General features: G+C 42.9%; 1 protein-coding gene and 1 pseudogene across 1 annotated transcript; both read right to left on the reverse strand.

Annotated features, from left to right (window-relative positions):
- Nucleotides 1–1,135: 1,135 nt before the first annotated feature.
- LOC123851036 (zinc finger protein 2-like) lies at nucleotides 1,136–13,886 on the reverse strand. Its single transcript, XM_054509708.2, has 6 exons — nucleotides 13,034–13,886; nucleotides 10,214–12,881; nucleotides 8,157–8,226; nucleotides 6,713–6,839; nucleotides 4,582–4,695; nucleotides 1,136–2,910 (listed from the first exon to the last, which is right to left on the reverse strand). The coding sequence occupies exons 2-6, from the start codon at nucleotides 10,252–10,254 to the stop codon at nucleotides 1,856–1,858; spliced, it is 1,407 nt and encodes a 468-aa protein (XP_054365683.1). The 5' UTR covers nucleotides 10,255–12,881; nucleotides 13,034–13,886; the 3' UTR covers nucleotides 1,136–1,855.
- A 51-nt stretch (nucleotides 13,887–13,937) lies between these two features.
- LOC123851037 (large ribosomal subunit protein uL23-like) lies at nucleotides 13,938–17,392 on the reverse strand (annotated as a pseudogene).
- Nucleotides 17,393–18,278: the final 886 nt, after the last annotated feature.

Below are 18,278 nucleotides of genomic sequence, written 5' to 3' on the forward strand. Positions count from 1 at the left end.
TATATCTGTATTTCATTGGCCTGACTAGATATACCTCACTGCAAGAGAGGCTGAGCAATATAGTTGAGCACTCTGTTGCTCAGAAGAGACTTGGATTTCCTATTGTTAAGAAAGAAAAGAAGTATGACTACAAGTTAGGCAACTAACAGCTTCTGCCACAGTAAGCATTAATCAATGCTTATTATCAACACTTCGGCTTTTGCAAGTTACTTAATCATGAGGTTCTGTAAGATGGCTCAGTAAGTTGAACTACTACTGATCCTGGGATATTCAGTCAATTGCTTCTTCTGCATACTTTGCACAGGTTTTAGACACATGTGTGATGGAAAGGAATCCACATTTTTACATGATACCTATGGCATGTTTTATAGGTTGGGCATCATACAAGGGGACAGATCTTTGATCATCATGGGGACTGATTTTTTGTGGTCTCTGCTACTGGGCTTCACTATAACTCCATTTGTCCTGCCCAAGGTTCCAGATTCCTGTCTATTAACAAGATGAAAGAAGAGAGTGCCATGCTAATTCTCTATCCTTCATCCATTATAATACCAATGTGGTATAAGAAATTAAAACAACTGTGCTTTAAAAAAAAAAAATCTAGATGTGAGGAACCTGTCCTCCTCCTCATCTAAGTGCTTGTGTTCTCTCAGCTGCTCTCTGGAATTATTGCTTTATTACTAAGGAGGAATTCTCAAGATGTAGGTGTGAGGAAGCCAATCTATGTCTCTACTGTGTAGGTGTGGAGAGGACAGTCTGCATTTTGGTTTCACAGATACTGATGTTCTGGCAAGAAGGACATTATGTCTAATAGGATGTGCTAGCCTGGGTCTCAGTTACATTCTCATGTCCGCTGCTTTAGTACTGAAGGATGACTACTCATGGATGAGCTATACCTGGAGTTAACTTTGGCTTTGTGATATTCTTTGAGACTAGACATAGCACCATCTCCTGGTTCATTGTAGCTGACTTCTTCAGCCTGGAAACCCACCCATCTACCGTGGCTATAGCCAGCTTGCAATTGGACTTTGAACATTTGGTGTGAATATTTTTCCCATCAGCAATTATACACGAATACATTATGAGAAAGGGAAGGTGTTGTGTCCAGGGTATGGATGGAATGGCAAAACCAGGCTAAGGAATTTTAGTTATCAATGAGATTAAACAAATATAAAACAAAAACACAACCATTAACCTAGAAACAAGGGTGATAGGTTAGTCTACTAGAGCCCAAAGGTCAGGTTAGAGCCAAAGTTCAGGGAAACTAAGGATCCTGAGGGAAGAACAAGGGCATACCCAAACCAGGGCTCCAGAAACCTCCAAGAAGAGTGGATTAAGAGCTAATAGGGCAGTTATAGTGAAGGCATTTACAGTCCTACATACATATTACCTTCATGTTAATTTTCTTACTGAAGTTTCTAGTTCTAGAAACTACTTTTCACTGGGGACTCAAGTTCTCATGACTAGACAGGTATTCATTCATTGAGAAAATATGTAATAAGTGGCAGGCACCACACTGGGGACACAGCAGTGCACAGATATGAAATAGTTCCCATTCTTATGGAGTGGTCCAGAAATAAAAAAAACAATTATAAATAAATAAATAAATAAATAACATATGATGCTTATCTTAGGGTCCCCTTCAAACACTTACAAAACATATTGATTGGAGAGCTTCTGACCAATCTGGGGATCCTCAGAGTATTATACTAAGTATGAGGCATCCAAGGGGAAGTCTATGGCATGGTCCATTAAGACTATTTACTGAGACTCTAGTATCAAATGGAGGCATGAGAATAAGCAGCAGTTAGAAGGTGCTCAAACACAAATCTTCATGATCTTGCACAAAAGTGGCTTAAGTTCCTGTGGGGGTCCCTTGCCGGGCTGAAGCATCTCTATGATAGTCTGAAGCCCGCCTGGCATAACGTTGCTGATGTTGGATGATAGAGGACTTGCAATTGAACACCTTCCCACACACGCTGCATTCGTAGGGCTTCTCTCCAGTGTGCACTCTCTGATGCTGAGTAAGGGGTCTCTTCTGGAGGAAGGTTTTCCCACATTCGGTGCATTTATAGGGCTTGTCTCCACTATGAATTTTCTGATGCTGATTAAGGGATGAGCGGTCAAAGAAAACTTTCCCACACTCATTACATTCAAAAGGGGTCTCTCCGGTGTGTGCTCTGCGGTGGCGAATGAGGGAGGAACGGTCAAACAGGACTTTGCCACACCCCCTGCATTCATAAGGCCGCTCTCCAGTGTGAGTGAGCTTGTGGCGAGCGAGGATGCTTTTCTGGCTAAAGGATTTCCCACATTCTGTACACTCGTAAGGACTTTCTCCAGTATGAATTCTCTGATGGCGGGTAAAAGATGAGCGGACAAAGAAAGCCTTGCCACATTCGTGACATTTAAAGGGCTTCTCTCCGGTATGAGTTCGCTGATGTTCGGTAAGGGTTAATCGGTCATAGAAAGTTTTCCCACATTCATTGCATTCAAAGGGGCTCTTCCCAGTGTGAGACATCAGGTGTTTCTTAAGACTACTTCTATAGCTGAAGGCTTTCCCGCACTCTTTACAGTTATAAGTTTTCTCTCCAGTGTGGGTCCTTTGATGACGAGTGACGGATAAGTGGTTATATAAGGTCTTCCCACATATGCTGCATTCAAGGTTTCTCCCCTTACTGTTGGTTTTCTTGGCAGGAGTGGATCTTTGCGAGTCTTCCTTGGGGAAGGATTTCTTCAAAGTCTCCCCTGAAAGATGTTCTTTCTTGGTGCCCTCAAGGTTTTCTGGGCCAAGTACAGGACCCAGAGGACCATATTTTCTGAGTGTTTCCATTAATGTCTTTTGTGACTTTGCTTCTTTAGAAACATCCTGCCTTTGAGTTGAGTCCTGGCTCTCAAGTCTAGCATTCTGGTCTAAAACAAAGAGAAATTACAGATATAACTGGGTCTTAATATTAGTGAAAAAAAGAACATTATCTATGTTAAGAAAAGAATGAACAGGGGCACCTGGGTGGCTCAGTCAGTTAAGTGTCTGCCTTCGGCTCAGGTCATGATCCCAGGGTCCTGGGATTGAGCCCAGTCGGGCTCCCTGCTCAGTGGGGAGTCTGCTTCTCCCTCTCCCTCTGCCTCTCCCCCTGGCTTGTGCTCTCTCTCACTCACGCTCTTTTCTCTCTCAAATAAATAAATAAAATCTTAAAAAAAAAAAGAAAAGAATGAATACAAAATACTGCCTGGTTTCTTGATAACTCCTCAAAAGAAAAACATCACAGAGAGGCTGAAAAATGGCAGAGGAGAAGAGAACAGAGAAGAGGAGTAGAAGGTGCGCAATTAGCCTGCCAAACAAGCTTCTGTTGTTCATTCATTAGATATTTACTAGGTGCCTACAAAGTGCTAGGTACTGAATAAGAGAGACATGGTCCCTGCCCTCATGATGCTTATATTCTATATGACAGAAGACAAAGACTAAACAAATAAAATATAACAGATATGGTAAGTCCAGTGAAGGAAATAATGAATGGAAGTTGGAGTGGGGTCTTCTCTAGAAGGAAAACTTAAGAATGGTCATCTGGAAGATATATTAACCATGCGAACAACCAAAAGAAGAACATTTCAGGGAGAGGTACATGCAGAAAAACAGGGGACACACAAAGAAGCATGGAAATGACTGGGCAGTTTATTACATGTCAGTGAGTTTAAACAGCAGAGAGTAGGGCGCCTGGGTGGCTCAGTTGGTTAAGCGACTGCCTTCGGCTCAGGTCACGATCCTGGAGTCCCGGGATCGAGTCCCGCATCAGGCTCCCTGCTCGGCAGGGAGTCTGCTTCGTCCTCTGACCCTCCCCCCTCTCATGTGCTCTCTCTCTCATTCTCTCTCTCAAATAAATAAATAAAATCTTAAAAAAAAAAAAAAAAGAAAGAAAAAAAAAAAACAGCAGAGAGTAAGTGGGAAGACCAGCTAGGACCTGAGAAAGTGAACTGTCAATGACAATGGCTTTTAAAGGAAGAGGAAGAGATATGGTAAAAGGTAAGTAGGAAAGATAAAAAAGTATTATCAGAGTTCAATACAAATAGGTCTCAACCCTCCCTCAGCCTCCGACCCCAAAACCCCCAAGAGGTGAGACCTTGATACCTGTTTGTTCATATGACAAATACCTGAGTGTGTACTATGTACCAGGTGCTGTTCTAAACACTGGGGATCCAGTAGTGAACAACATAAAACCTCTGATGGAGTTTACATTTTCATCAGGGTAGGTGTGGACAAACACGAAACAAAATAAAGAAGTAAAAATACAGTATGTTAGGAAGACACACCTGAGAAGAGAGCTAAGGTAGTGCAGGGAAGGAGGAAAGAGATGGAGAGAGTTCAATTACAGATAGGGTCGTCAGGGCAGGCCTGACTGAGAAGGCAGCATATTTGAGCAAAAACCTGAAAAAGGTGACAAGAAAGCCACGTGGCTACCTGGGCATAAGTTTTCCAGACAAAGACCCAGTACAGAAGTGACCCTCTCCATAGGCCTATGACTAGCACAAGGAGTGGTCTCTAAGTGAACTGTCCAGCGAAATCCCATCTACCCAGTTCACACATACCTAGGAAAGTGCTTCCTGGGACTTCACTTTCTTCATCTTCCTGAAAATCAAGTTTCCATGGCTCTTCACCTCTCTTCAACTGGAAAATCACATCAGGTTTAGGAACTAGAATTCCTGCTCACAAAGGACAAAATGAGAAATGGCTGTTTGGGATGGAAATTCACAACTATCTCAGGGTTTAATAAGATCCCCTTACTCTCTAGAGAGGAAAATGGAAGTATCCAAAAAGCATATGCTAATTTCTAAGATAAGATGCTAATTCTCCTTCTCTGAAGGGAAGTCAGTACTGACTTTCTAGAAAGTCTGAATTAGATCTATTGAAGTAGTTCACTAATTTTTCTCTGATCTAGGAACCTCCCCCAGATGGAACGAGTATTCTTGTGAGTTGAGGGGAAATTCTTAGCTTAGAGAAGTAGAATATGGAGAAGGTTCTGCACTTCAAGGAACTAAGGTGAAGAAGCTATCCCATTTTCTTTTGTAGTTTTTTAAATAATAGATTTGTATCCCTTAATTATACTTCTGTGCAATTATACTGAATTTGATGCAACTACAAATCAAACTAGAGCAGTTTAAGAAATATATTCAACTTATGTGCAGTTAATATTAAAGACTTAAAACTGAAAACATTAATAAACAATTTTTTAGAAATTCTTAAAAAGAAAAATTATAATGTCTTTGGTTTTTAATGATTTAAAGTAGTGACATTTATAAATGTCATATATAAATTTATTTAGTGACATATATACATTTTCTACATTTAGTTTTTAATTGCACTATTAAATGTTTAAGCGCACAAAAGGCATAAGGACTAAAACAAACACCTATGAACCCATCTAACTTAATAAACATTAATACTAAGATTGAAGCCCCTCCCTCATCCCCTCTTCCTCTCCCACCATGAGGCAACCACTATACTAACTTTGGTGTTAATCACTATGCATTTAAAAATGTTTCCTCATCTTTGTAGTTTTAAAAATATTTCATGTTCAGGGTGCCTGGGTGGCTCAGTCAGTTTGGTGTCCAACTCTTGATTTCGGCTCAGGTCACGATCTCAGGGTCGTGAGATCAAGCCCTATGTCAGGCTCTGCACTGAGCATGGAGCCTGCTTGGGATTCTCTCTCTCTCCCTCTCCCTCTGAGCCGCCACCCCCCAACCCCGGCTCGTGCACACACACACACACTCTCTCTCTAAAAAAAAAAATTTTTTAATTAAAAAAAATATTTCATGTTCATTGTAGACAATTAAGAAATATAAAAAAAAGAAAAAGTTACCTGTAAGCCTACTAGTCAAAGATAATTAGGGGTAAAATTTTGGTGTAGATTCGGGCGCCTGGGTGGCTCAGTTGGTTAAATGACTGCCTTCGGCTTGGGTCATGATCCTGGAGTCCCTGGATCGAGTCCCGCATCGGGCTCCCTGCTCGGCGGGGAGTCTGCTTCTTCCTCTGACCCTCCCCCTCTCATGTGTTCTCTCTCATTCTCTCTCTCTCAAATAAATAAATAAAATCTAAAAAAAAAGAAAAAAAAATTTTGGTGTAGATTCTTCCAGACTTTTCCTATGCATATAGATATATGTTGTAAATGTACTCAGGTTCCAATCATTTCATATACTGCTTTTATCATTTAATAGGATATTATTAATATCTTTCTAACTCTATAAATATCATTCATGGTCAAGGCCCATGTGGATGTACAATGTACTCCATTATGGATGTACAATGATTCATTTACCTAAATCCCTATTCCCAAGTGCCTGCGTTGTTTCCACTGTTTTCCAATTTTAGGAAAACAGAGATAAACATATATCTGATTTTCCCCCCCTTATTGAAAATTCCCCGGAAAGGGGGTACCCATTTTCCATTTTATATAATACAATTTTTTGCTTAAAGCTAGGGTCTCAGACCAAACTTCACTTATCCTACAGATTCTATCCAGATCAAAAAGGCCATTTACTGACAGTACTGACAGCTATTAGTTAAACACAAACAACAAAAAATAAATAAACCACTTACACCCTTCCTGGGGATCTATCCGAAGATGTACAATTCTGCCCCAGTAAGAAAAGAAGGGTGGCCATCTTCTTCACACACACCCCCAATGGCAGATTCTGAATCACCAAGGAAAGTCATGCTTACCCAAAGAAACAAAACCCTGATAGTTCTCCAGCATCACCTCCCTGTAAAGAGCCCTCTGAGTAGGGACCAGTTGCTTCCACTCATCCTTTGAGAACTTCACAGCCACATCCTTAAACTTGAGTGACTTCTGAAAAGACAAACATGTTCTCTTACTCACCTATGTGTCTTCTTTTATGTCTCACTGAGTAAGAGAAAAGAATACAGCACTGGAGGATATATGAAATTAAAAAGAAATGATTTTAATGATGTAAGAGCACTGGATACTTTACATAAGAGGTACAGGTCTGAGGGGCACCTGGGTGGCTCAATCAGTTAAATGTCTGACTCTTGATCTCAGCTCAGGTCCTAATCTCAGGGTCGTGAGTTCAAGCCCTGTGTTGGGCTCCACACTGGACATAGAGACTACTTAAAAAAAAAAAAAAAAAGAGGGGCGCCTGGGTGGCTCAGTCATTGGGCGTCTGCCTTCGGCTCGGGTCGTGGTCCCAGGGTCCTGGGATCAAGCCCTGCATCGGGCTCCCTGCTTGGCGGGAGGCCTGCTTCTCCCTCTCCCCCTCCTCCTGCTGTGTTCCTCTCTCACTGTGTCTCTCTATCAAATAAATAAAATCTTTAAAAAAAAAAAAAGATGGGGTACATGGGTGGCTCAGTTGGTTAAGCGTCTGCCTTTGGCTCAGGATTGAGCCCTGCGTTGGGCTCCCGGCTCAGTGGGGAGCCTGCTTCTCCCTCTCTTTCTGCCCTCCCCCTTGCTCATGCTCCATTTCTCTCTCTCTCAAATAAATAAATAAAATCTTAAAAAAAAAAAAAAAAAGAGGTACAGGTCTGTGACCTGAGGCATGAAACTCTTGGTGATAGCCTCATGTCATATCCATGGCAGAGCCTCCAAACTTCAGGGACACTGTTATTAGCCTCAATTTTTTAAATCATAAAATTAAAGAATTAGATTAGATGATCTTTAAATTCCCTTTCAGCTCTAACACTCATGGATCCATGAGGATCTCAGCCTGAACAACTGATTCTCAAGTCAAGGGAAGATCCATGATAAGTGCACGAGGAATGGAAGATACTTTTAAGAACTAAAACTGGAGAAAAAAGATAAAAAAATATGGTGTTTCTTTGAAAAGAATATAACAGTCCAGACTAGAAGATTCAGAATTTTTATATTCTCATGAGAGTTCTCTAAGCACTCCCTGAGCTCACTGCTAAGGGCAGAGTTGCCTCAATCCTCTGGTCCCTAACCATTACAAAAGACATGATGGGACTGGTCACCAAGGCGTTATGAAGGGCCATTCAGAAGGAAGATCCCTACAGCTGTGTTGTATGGTGAGAAAGAAGAGAATCTGAAGCCAGCAAACATTCTCGTCTTCTCTTCAGAGCCCAACTTTTACCATAATGGGATGAATCTCCAAGGCTTGCAAAGAAGCTCCGGACTGAAGAAAATCCAACTCACCTGCCATTTGGCCGCCATTCTCTCCTCCTCTATGTTCTCTTGGAAAAGGCCCAGGCCAGAGTTGGCAGAGCTAGAGAAGGAAACATGAAAGAGACCAATTGCATTTTGTAGTTCTCTGACCCAGACTAAAAATCTCTACATATCAATTAGGTATGAAACAGCCCTTACTCTCAATACTCTACGAAGAGCAAAGCAAGCCTAGAAGTAAATTCGTTTCCCAGGAGATGGAAATTACGGATATTGCCATAACTCTATTCCTGAGTTAGCAGCTTCCTGGGAACAGAACCCACACCAGAAAACTATTAAAAAATCAAACAGTTTACAATGAAGTTAATTTTTACCCCGTTTTATAAATCTATAATAAGCATTGTACTCTGTAGTATTTTGACATAAATAAGCAATTTAATAAATAACTCAATTTGACTTTTAAGTTCAAGATGACCAGGAAGATGCTTATACGAACACTTTTTTTAAAAGCTAATGTGGATGGGGAGCCTGGGTGGCTCTGTCGGTTAAGTGTCTGCCTTCAGCTCAGGTCATGATCCCAGAGTCCTGGGATCAAGCCCCACATCATGCTTCCCTCCTCAGTGAGAAGCCTGCTTCTCCCACCCCTCTGCTTGCTGCTCCCTCTACTTAGGCTCTCTCTCTCTGTCAAATAAATAAATAAAATCTTAAAAAAACAAAAAATAAAATAAAGCTAATGTGAAGTCCATATGATCAAGAATAAAAAAGTAAAAGCAAATTAGTTTATTAGTGTATTAATCAAGTTTTGTTTCATTCTAAGGACCAGAAATACATTCAAGCCAACTCAGGTGTTATTTTTAGGGTACAGTAGGCATTATAAGGATACTGTAATTAAACAGCATCTAGGCCTCATGACATCTGTGGCCCTTACCGGGATCTGAAGAGCACTGGCCTCCTGTCCTAATTCCTTCCTGATTGCCAAAGTTTCAAGAAAGTGACCGGGTCTCATCCAACCAAGAAACGGAGTCAGACACCAGATTCTAGAAATTGCAGCCAGTTTCTTTAGGATCATTTTTTTTTTTTTTGGTAGAGTCATTTTTTTTTTTTTTTTGTAGAGTCATTTTTTTTAAGTTTATTTATTTATTTTTTAGTTTATTATTTCTACACACAACATGGGGCTTGAACTCACAACCCTGAGATCAAGAGTTGCACACTCCTCCAACTGAGCCAGCCAAGCACCTCTGTTAGTCATTTTTAAAGTTTCCACAGAACTAGGAGGCTATATGCAAAATGACACCCAGATATTCAATGGTGAGTTCAGGACTGAATACAATTGCTTCTCCTGCAGGAGAAACAGGGCAGCAGGACCAACCAGGATGGACTGACTGACCACTGCCCCTGCAGCATTGGCTGGCATCACAGAAGACCATGGGAAATAAAGGATTAGCTAGAGAGCTAGGGTATCCAGAGTGTAATGGTCACCTGCAGAGGCAGATAGGACCCACCCAAAGTTGGGTTCCAATATTGAGAATGATGATCCACATAAACACAGACCAAGTGTATGAAAAGGTTTATTACTTATGTAACTGAGGTCTCTGGGAGAGACCAGGGTACGTCTCTCAAGCAGGCCCAAAATGGCTTGAGAGAGTGAGGAAAGGAGACTGGCCTGGGTTTTTATTGTGGTTAGGGCCAGGGTGAGTGTTCCCATGCCCACAGGAAGGGGTCTGTGTGATGTGAATCTCTTGCCAATGCCCAGGGAGAGAGCATTCAGGCTTCCTTATCAGCTTGTCCAGGTGTGGGACACAAGGGGAAGGAGGAGTGAGTCTTAAAAGCTGTCAGCAGTCAAATATCAAAAAGCGAAGGCAGGGCGCCTGGGTGGCTCAGTTGGTTAAGCGAGTGCCTTCAGCTCAGGTCATGATCCTGGAGTCCCGGGATCGAGTCCCGCATCGGGCTACCTGCTCAGCGGGGAGTCTGCTTCTCCCCCTCCCGCTCCCCCCTCTTGTGCTCTTTCTCTCTCACTCTCTCTCTCAAATAAATAAATAAAATCTTTAAAAAAAAAGAAAGCGAAGGCAGACTACACAGAATAACTATACATCTGGATTAGGATGAAGAATCTCTGTCCTCTTCTTTCCATTCCTACTCATCTTTGGGCCTGATATGGAGACAACCTGCGACATAACAGTACCTGGAAGACATGAGAGATAACAATATTCTCAAGAGAAAATTTCATCTGACAGAAGTTTTAGTCAGGGAAAGTGAAAAACCCTTCCAGAAGTGGAGCCAGGAACAATGGTCTCCCCAAGCTTGCCCACAGAGAATGCTATAACAATATTCTGTCAGGGATTTATTACAAAAGTTGTTGCAAGATGGAGTCAGTACCAGTAGGGAGGACAGAAGAGTAGAGAAAGAAAGGGTAAAGGGATCCATCAGTGCTCATCTGAGGCTGATTCTATATAATACAATCCATATGATCCAGTGCGATAAATCCTACTTGGCACCATCTTCTGGATTCCAATTATGGTTGTGATCCACTACCAATCAGATTTTATTTTTTTCATTAATAGACTTGTGTACCCCGCTGGATATTGAAGGATGATGGTGCTGCATATCTTTACCTCTTGCTCTTAAGAGCTCTACACAGAGAAACTGTATATGCCATCTTGGATATTTAGAATGGCCAAGAGCAAGATTATATTTATAATTTCTGTGTATGCATGTGCATGGAGGCGACCACAAATGAGAATGGTGCTGAAACAAAAGGTATTCTCTCAAGCCATCAAGGGCTAAATGGGTCTTGCATCTCTTTATCCTCCAAGAGAATGTTCTCAGAGGAATGTTCTTTTTTTTTTTCAGAGGAATGTTCTTAGAACATTGTCCTCTGGGGCGCCTGGGTGGCTCAGCTGGTTAAGCGACTGCCTTGGGCTCAGGTCATGATCCTGGAGTCCCGGGATCGAGTCCCGCATCGGGCTCCCTATTCAGCAGGAAGTCTGTTTCTCCCTCTGACCCTCCCCCCTCTCATGCTCTCTCTATCTCATTCTCTCTCTCAAATAAATAAATAAAATCTTTAAAAAAAAAAAAAGAACATTATCCTCTGTACAGATAAGGTTCAATAAGGTCTTTAACTCCCAGCCCTCCCGGGATTAACTGGCCATGGTCTCTGTGTTTCCTACTTAGAATTCTTAAGGCCCTATTGGTTGTTAGCCATTGAGAGACTAATGACCTTAGATCATGTTTCCACCTCTTGCCCACTCAGCCATTCCCAAGGAGCACAAAGAGCAGTTCTCAGAGAAAGGGACTATGGCCAGGACAGCCTACTACTCTACAAAAAGTAATTTTCTTAGTAGTTCTACTTCAAGGTGAGTGACAGGCAACAAGCAGCAGCTATTGTTCTGTCTCTTGAGCTCTGCCAACACTTCACTCTTTTCAAGGAAATAGCTTTACCCACATCCATACAATAATAAAAACTGACTCCATTTCCTGGCCAAAGCTGATTGGCATCTGAACAAATTAGTCCTTCCCATGGAATTTTGGAAGTGGAACCAAGAAAAAGAGATCAGTCTCTTCTCATGAAGCTCCACTTGAGGGCATGAAAACTTGGGAGCCCTTGACAGTCACATTTTGTCAAGCCACCTGAGAGCAGAAAAAGCCAGTCAGCAGTGACAGGGAAATATGAAACATAAGGGCATACAGAAGAAGGGGCAAGGGGTTAAGAGAGGGTCCTGAATTTGTTTTGTTCCAGTTTACATACCTGTAGTCTTTTCTTTGGGGCTCTGTGACCTAACCAAGTATCCTCAAAATGAACCTCCCCCCCCCTCCATACTAGTTTGAGCTGGGTTTCTGTAATTTGCAACCCAGAGACCCAGACAGGTAGCAAAGGCAAGCTTCTACCTTCCTTACCTAAGGTTTCATTCTTCATGTTCTGCTACCAGACCTCTCCTCTTAAGAGCTCTTTAGAGTCCTGGGGGTACATAGAGGACACAGCATCCAATGTGCTTCACAGAACCAAAAGGTGATATTAATCTTAAGATGCCCACCAGTGTCATTAAAATAAGCTATGGATGTTTCCAGCCAAGCGTATAAACTCTTTCCCAATCTACAACCAAATGGATCCACATCACAAAACAAAGAGTCAGGGTCTTTATCTTCTTTGAACTCTCAGATTTCTGATTCAATCACCTAGTATATAAGTATCTTTGTATCTTTATCTTTCCAAGTAGGTGGTAAATCTTGGGAGCCACATCTTGCTTCCCTCACACTAAGAAAGCTACTTCCACATAGTACTCAAGAACTATTTGCAGACTAACTGAAATACCAAGTTTTGCACGAAAGTCTGGCTGGCATTGGAAAGCAGTACTCAGAAGAGGGAGCGCCGCTGGGCAGCTCCAACGAGCCGGGTGTAAGAGGTTGAAACGCCTGAACCTGGCTCACGGAACGGAGGTGCTTTCCGGGAAAGATGGACCAGCAGGTTTGCGCGGAGTCAGTTCAGTCCTGGTGTCCTGAACCCCTACCACGGGTAAGCAGGGGAAGGACCGCAGGGCGAGCTTCGGAAAGGAAGGCTAAGGGAGGGAATGCGCCATTCTACCCGGGGGATACGCACTGCGGAGCGCGGCTCTGCGCACCCCAGAGCACGTCATCTCACACTCCGGAACCAGGTTAGCGACATCTCACTTCACCTCGCAGCCACGTCGTCGCCCTGGGTCGCGCCGGGCCTGCAGCTGGCGCCTCCTCCCCTGCCCCGCAGCAGGTCGGATCAAGGGCAGCCTAGGGGCGGGGGCCAGGGATAGTTCGAAACACCCCATTTCGGGTCCAGCCTCACGTCACCGCGCCTCGCATCCCTCCTTCCTTCCCCGTCCTTTCTTCAACACCTCCCTCTCCCGGCGCCGCTCCCACCACACCCGACCCCTGGTCCTCACCTTGGGTGCCAACCTGCTCGCGGCGGCCCCACAAGGAGCAAGGACCACGGAGCGCCTGCGCACAGTGCCCTCAGAAAACTACGATTCCCAGAAGGCCGCGGGCGTAGCGGAAAACCTGAGGCCCAGCCGGTTTTCGGAGACCCCGCCCCCTAAGGTACCAAACGGGGTACACGAATACGTTCCTCAAAAGGTGGAAGGAGACATTTGGAGTAAAAATGAAGGGAAGCCGAAGGATGAAGAACCAAAGCTGTCTCCTGGCCCTGTTCGCCTGCCCCAGGCGGACCCCTACCGTGGATGCCTCTGTTTTTATGCAGCTTTCTATCCAGTTCTCCAGGAGGATATTTGTAACCTCTGCTCTCCTCAGGCACCTGCCACTTCATCTCCTCCCTCACTTTCGGAATGGGGGTGGACCGGAAGAAGCATCAGAGAGAATTCCCATGCTTGCCTGTAATCAGATATAAAAATTTGCCTTTCCTTACGTCCATTCTACAGCTTCTCCTTACGTCCATTCTACAGCCTCTCCAATTATAACAATAAACAAGAGCTACACTGGGGCTTTGCAATTCTATCATTTAATAAAGTCCCTTTAGGCTTTAGCAAGTTGGGGAAGAATTTTCTGTCCCCTGTACCTGAAGGCATCCTGATACGTGTGCACATCTCTCACATTTTAAAAGAAGTATTCGCTTAGTCTTAACTTCCCCCTCCAACTACCAATCTTGACCTCTCCTTTTCAAAGCCAAATTACTCAGCACTGAGGATACTTGCTATTTCTACCTTCCACTCCCCACTCATTCCTTAACCAAATTCATTCCAATATGGCTTTGGCGCCACCCTCCAAGTTACCGACAAACACGGGGTGGGGGGGGAGGGAACGTTAACGCTTTGTCTCCCCCCCCCCCCCGGATATGGTGAAAAAATTTAGATTTAGATTTAGCCAGCTGGACTCAGTTTAGATGGTCCCAATTTTGTTGGCAACATCCAAAGCATCATAGTCAGGAGCCAGTTGAACGTATGCTTTCTTCTCTCCTTCGGGCCTGATCAGGGTGTTGACCTTGGCTCTGTCAATGTCACAAAGCTTCTTCACGGCCTGTTTGATCTGGTGCTTATTGGCCTTGACATCCACAATGAACACAAGTGTGTTGTTGTCTTATATTTTCTTCATGGCTGACTCCATAGTCAGGGGGAATTAATGATGGCATAGCAGTTAAACTTGTTTCTCCTGGGGGTGCTCTTTGGAGGGTATTTGGGCTGCCTTCGGATACACAGTATCTTGGGCTGTGGGAATGTAGGTGACTTGCGGATTTTTTCTTTGTGACTGTGGATGCCTTTCAGCATGGCTTTCTTGGCCTTCAAAGCCTTTGCTTTGTCTTCTGCTTTGGGAGGGGCAGGGTTTTCCTACTTTGCCTTTGGTGCCATCGTCGTGAAAAGGCTAAGGCTTTGTCTTTCTTGACCACTTGGTAACATTGAATACTTTTTCACTATTCTTTTTCTTGAAAGTCTTTCCTGTGACCCTGCTCTCACCTAGTGGTTCTCTTACCTCCCTATCCTCTTCTATTCACTCTCCTTTTATGGGCTCTTCCTCTCTTCATGCCCGTTTAATCTCAGTGTTCTTCAAGGACCTATCCTAGATCCTAGTCTCTTCCTACCTACACTTTGATAAGCTATTTCCCATCACTCATATGGTTTCAGATAGCCATATATCTGAGATTACTCTTTTTAACTCAGTCTTGCTTACAGAACATTTCCACATATGTCTGGATATTTCACAAACATCTCAAGTTCAATATATTCAATTGAGCTCACTCTCTATTGGGTACACTACCTCATATTCCTTTGGCCCAAATTTTACCCCAGCCATGCTGCAGCAAACACTTTTGCACAAACATAATCAGATAAACCCTCGCTTCAGTTGTACCCCACCCTTGTCACTTCCCTCCCTGGAGTTAGTCTCTGACTTTGCCATGGGGATGACTACAGAAACCCTGGGTGTTCATGCAGCAACACTTAACCAACAGGGGATGGAAGCCGGTAGATAAATGCTCCCCACTTCAGGGGCAGATAATTCTGAGGCTCATTCAACATGACTCCCAGGTCCTAGTGGGATTGAGTCTCAGTTGCCCACGGCAGTGACTAACTTGATTACGTGCTATTTATTGGCTTTTTCTCCTTCTCTTTTTAACAGATACTGTCATTAGTATGATGAATAATTTCATTATTTTAATGATTTAAATCTTGCTTTATCAAATTATGGTATAATGCAAAAAAAATATCTCAGTGGCAGGCCAGTAAAAGTAAATTGCTAGTGTGTTAGGTGAAATTAAATTTACACTGCTACTGGTGGATCAACTTAATGGGTATAGAAAATAATGTGTTAACTAGATCAGTGGCTACATATCAGTCAAAGGGCAACTTACAGCTACCTTCCAATGTAGAAACAAGGTGAAGCACAGAAGTAGCTACAATTGACTCCATTTCATTAGCTTTTCTGTAATATCAGAGATAGTTAACTTCCAGGATTTAGCTTTTTGACCAGACAAATCAAAGAATCAGAAAGGAAATGGTGGGACAAATCATTCCCAGGTCCTCCAACTTTATCATCATGGCTGTAATTTTTCTGTTTTATATTGACAATTTTGGGGTGGTGGGGGAGCTCTAGTGGCTTCTACTGGGCACATCCATCGCCAGCACCATTCGTCCTTTGCACATTCTAATAAAACATCCTCCTCCCTCCAGAATCATAATAAATGGATTCTAATATCCTGCTCAGAAAAGGTGAAATGATCACACAAAGTATCTTTTATCTTTCACTAACTGGCAACCTTAGATACTTCCTCCTCCATATCCTGGTTGGGTTGTTAAAGGTTCATACATAACATCTCTTCCCCACCTGAGATAATAAAAGATCCAACTCAGAAAGAACAAAGGAGTCAGGCACACAGAGATCAAAGCAGCTGTTTTGAGATCTGTTAAAAATGTGTCTGAGGGATGGTAACAACAGGCTTCCCAGGCTTGGACACCACTTGACCTACTGGAAGCAGAAGACTGCCTTCTACAGGTGCAGAGTGCTTGCCACATGGCCAGAAGCAAGCATCCCTCCAACATCTCCAATGATCAAAATAATCCTTTATCTTTTCCCTCTAGAAGCTCCAGATGGCTATCCAGAACTGTGCTGTTCAATACAGCTAGCCACAGGTGGCTACTGAGCACTTGAAATATGGCTAGTCTGAATTTGAGATGTGCTCTAAATGCAAAGTAGTTGAAGATTTAGTTTTTTAAAAAAGGATGTAGGGTATCTCAATAAGTTTTATATTGATTACATGTTGAAATAACATTGCATGAAAATTTTAAATATTTAAATTAAATTCAAATATTGAACGAAATATTAAAATTAATTCCACCAGTTTCATTTTCAATTTTAAAAATATGGCATACTTCCAATTTGACCAATTTCTGATTCTAAGATTTGATACTCCTAATGATCATTTGGTGAAGCTAAAACCTCAAAATTTGGGTGCCTGGGTGGCTCAGTTAGTTAAGCGACTGCTTTAGGCTCAGGTCATGATCCTGGAGTCCCAGGATCGAGTCCCACATCAGGCTCCCTGCTCAGAAGGGAGTCTGCTTCTCCCTCTGGCCCTCCCCACTCTCATGCTCTCTCTCTCAAATAAATAATCTTTAAAAAGGGGGGCGCCCCGGCGCCTGGGTGGCTCAGATGGTTAAGCGTCTGCCTTCGGCTCAGGTCATGATCCCAGGGTCCTGGGATCGAGTCCCACATCAGGCTCCCCGCTGAGCGGGGAGCCTGCTTCTCCCTCTGACCCTCTCCCCTCTCATGCTGTTTCTCTCTCGCTCGCTCTCTAAAAAAAATAAAATCTTTAAAAAAAAAAAGGGGGGGAGCGCCTGGGTGGCTCAGTCATTAAGTGTCTGTCTTCAGCTCAGGTCATGATCCCAGGGTTATGGGATTGAGCCCCGCATCAGGCTCCCTGCTTGGCGGGAAGCCTGCGTCTTGCTCTCCTACTCCCCCTGCTTGTGTTCCTGCTCTTGCTGTCTCTCTCTGTGTCAAATAAATAAAATCTTAAAAAAAAAAAACACCCAAAATTTAAGGTCTCCAGTACTGTATGCCCTCTTGGAAGATATCAGTTAAAAGGGAAAATGGCCCTGCCCTCAGAATTTTTAGTAGGAGGTGGAAGAGTACTTCACATTTTTAAAAATGCTCTGCAGATCACTAAATTTAAAAAGGGAACAAAAGGAAACTATCTTATTTATGTCCCCATTCTGTTTCACTTAACACTATACTCAAAACTCCATTAGTATTCTGAATTTGTTCTAGTCTCATCTTGCTGACAATGGCAGAATATCTTGGGGAAATACTTGATCCTCAATTTACTTTTGACAAGGGAATAAATTGAAGATTCAGAACTCTCAGATATAGTCATTGGTCAAAGTTTGTCAATAGTCCCTTTTATTTTCTACTTGACATTATTAAATAATACCAGATATTATCCACTCTGATAGATTCTGCACTCTCTGAAGTGTTTTTCTTCAAGTTGCTTCAAGAGTCCACACGTGAAGTCTTCCCTGTCACTCATCTGCTTTAAGAAAGGTGGACAAATAGGGTTGTTAGTAGATTTGGGGGGGGGGGTTCTGTTTGGCAATCCAGCTTCTTGAATCTGACTTTACCTCTCAGGAGAAATGCATCTTGTTCCACTGGGATTCATGCAGGTAAGCTAAATTCCAGACAGCCTTTCAGAATCAAGTCCTCTTCTGGGCTTCACATCAAGCAACTAGGAAGGGAATGCAGATGCCTAGGGTCAAAGCTGCCTAGTCCCTGACCTTTAATAAAATAAAAATATAGGGCTGGGCCCAGGGCATAGAAGAGTTTAGGGAGTCAGAACTTAAAGTTCAGTGATGTGGAATCACATCAAGGCAGACCTTAAACATTCAGAGAAGCTTTCATTAAACAGGGAGCTATTTTAGGTCTTGAGTAAGGCAATGATGAGCAGGAAGGGGTCATTTAGAAAGACTGGTCTAAAAGTAATGTGCAAAATGTCAGTAACATGCAAAATGTAATTTGTGACAGAAGTTTTTGATGTTAACCAAATATTGAGGTGCTTGTTTACTTTCCTAGCCTCTGGTGCTGGGTTCTGGTTTATGAGATGTGGACACAAGTGATGGCCCTTAAAAATATCCTAAAATATCTTTCAGTTTTATCTTTCATGATAACCTTAGAGGCAACATGTTCTAAATGATG

Source organism: Mirounga angustirostris, unplaced genomic scaffold, assembly GCF_029215605.1.
Source record: "Mirounga angustirostris isolate CCGP_5_RB_7025 unplaced genomic scaffold, mMirAng1.0.hap1 SCAF_10, whole genome shotgun sequence".
In the NCBI taxonomy this organism is placed as follows: Eukaryota; Metazoa; Chordata; class Mammalia; order Carnivora; family Phocidae; genus Mirounga; species Mirounga angustirostris.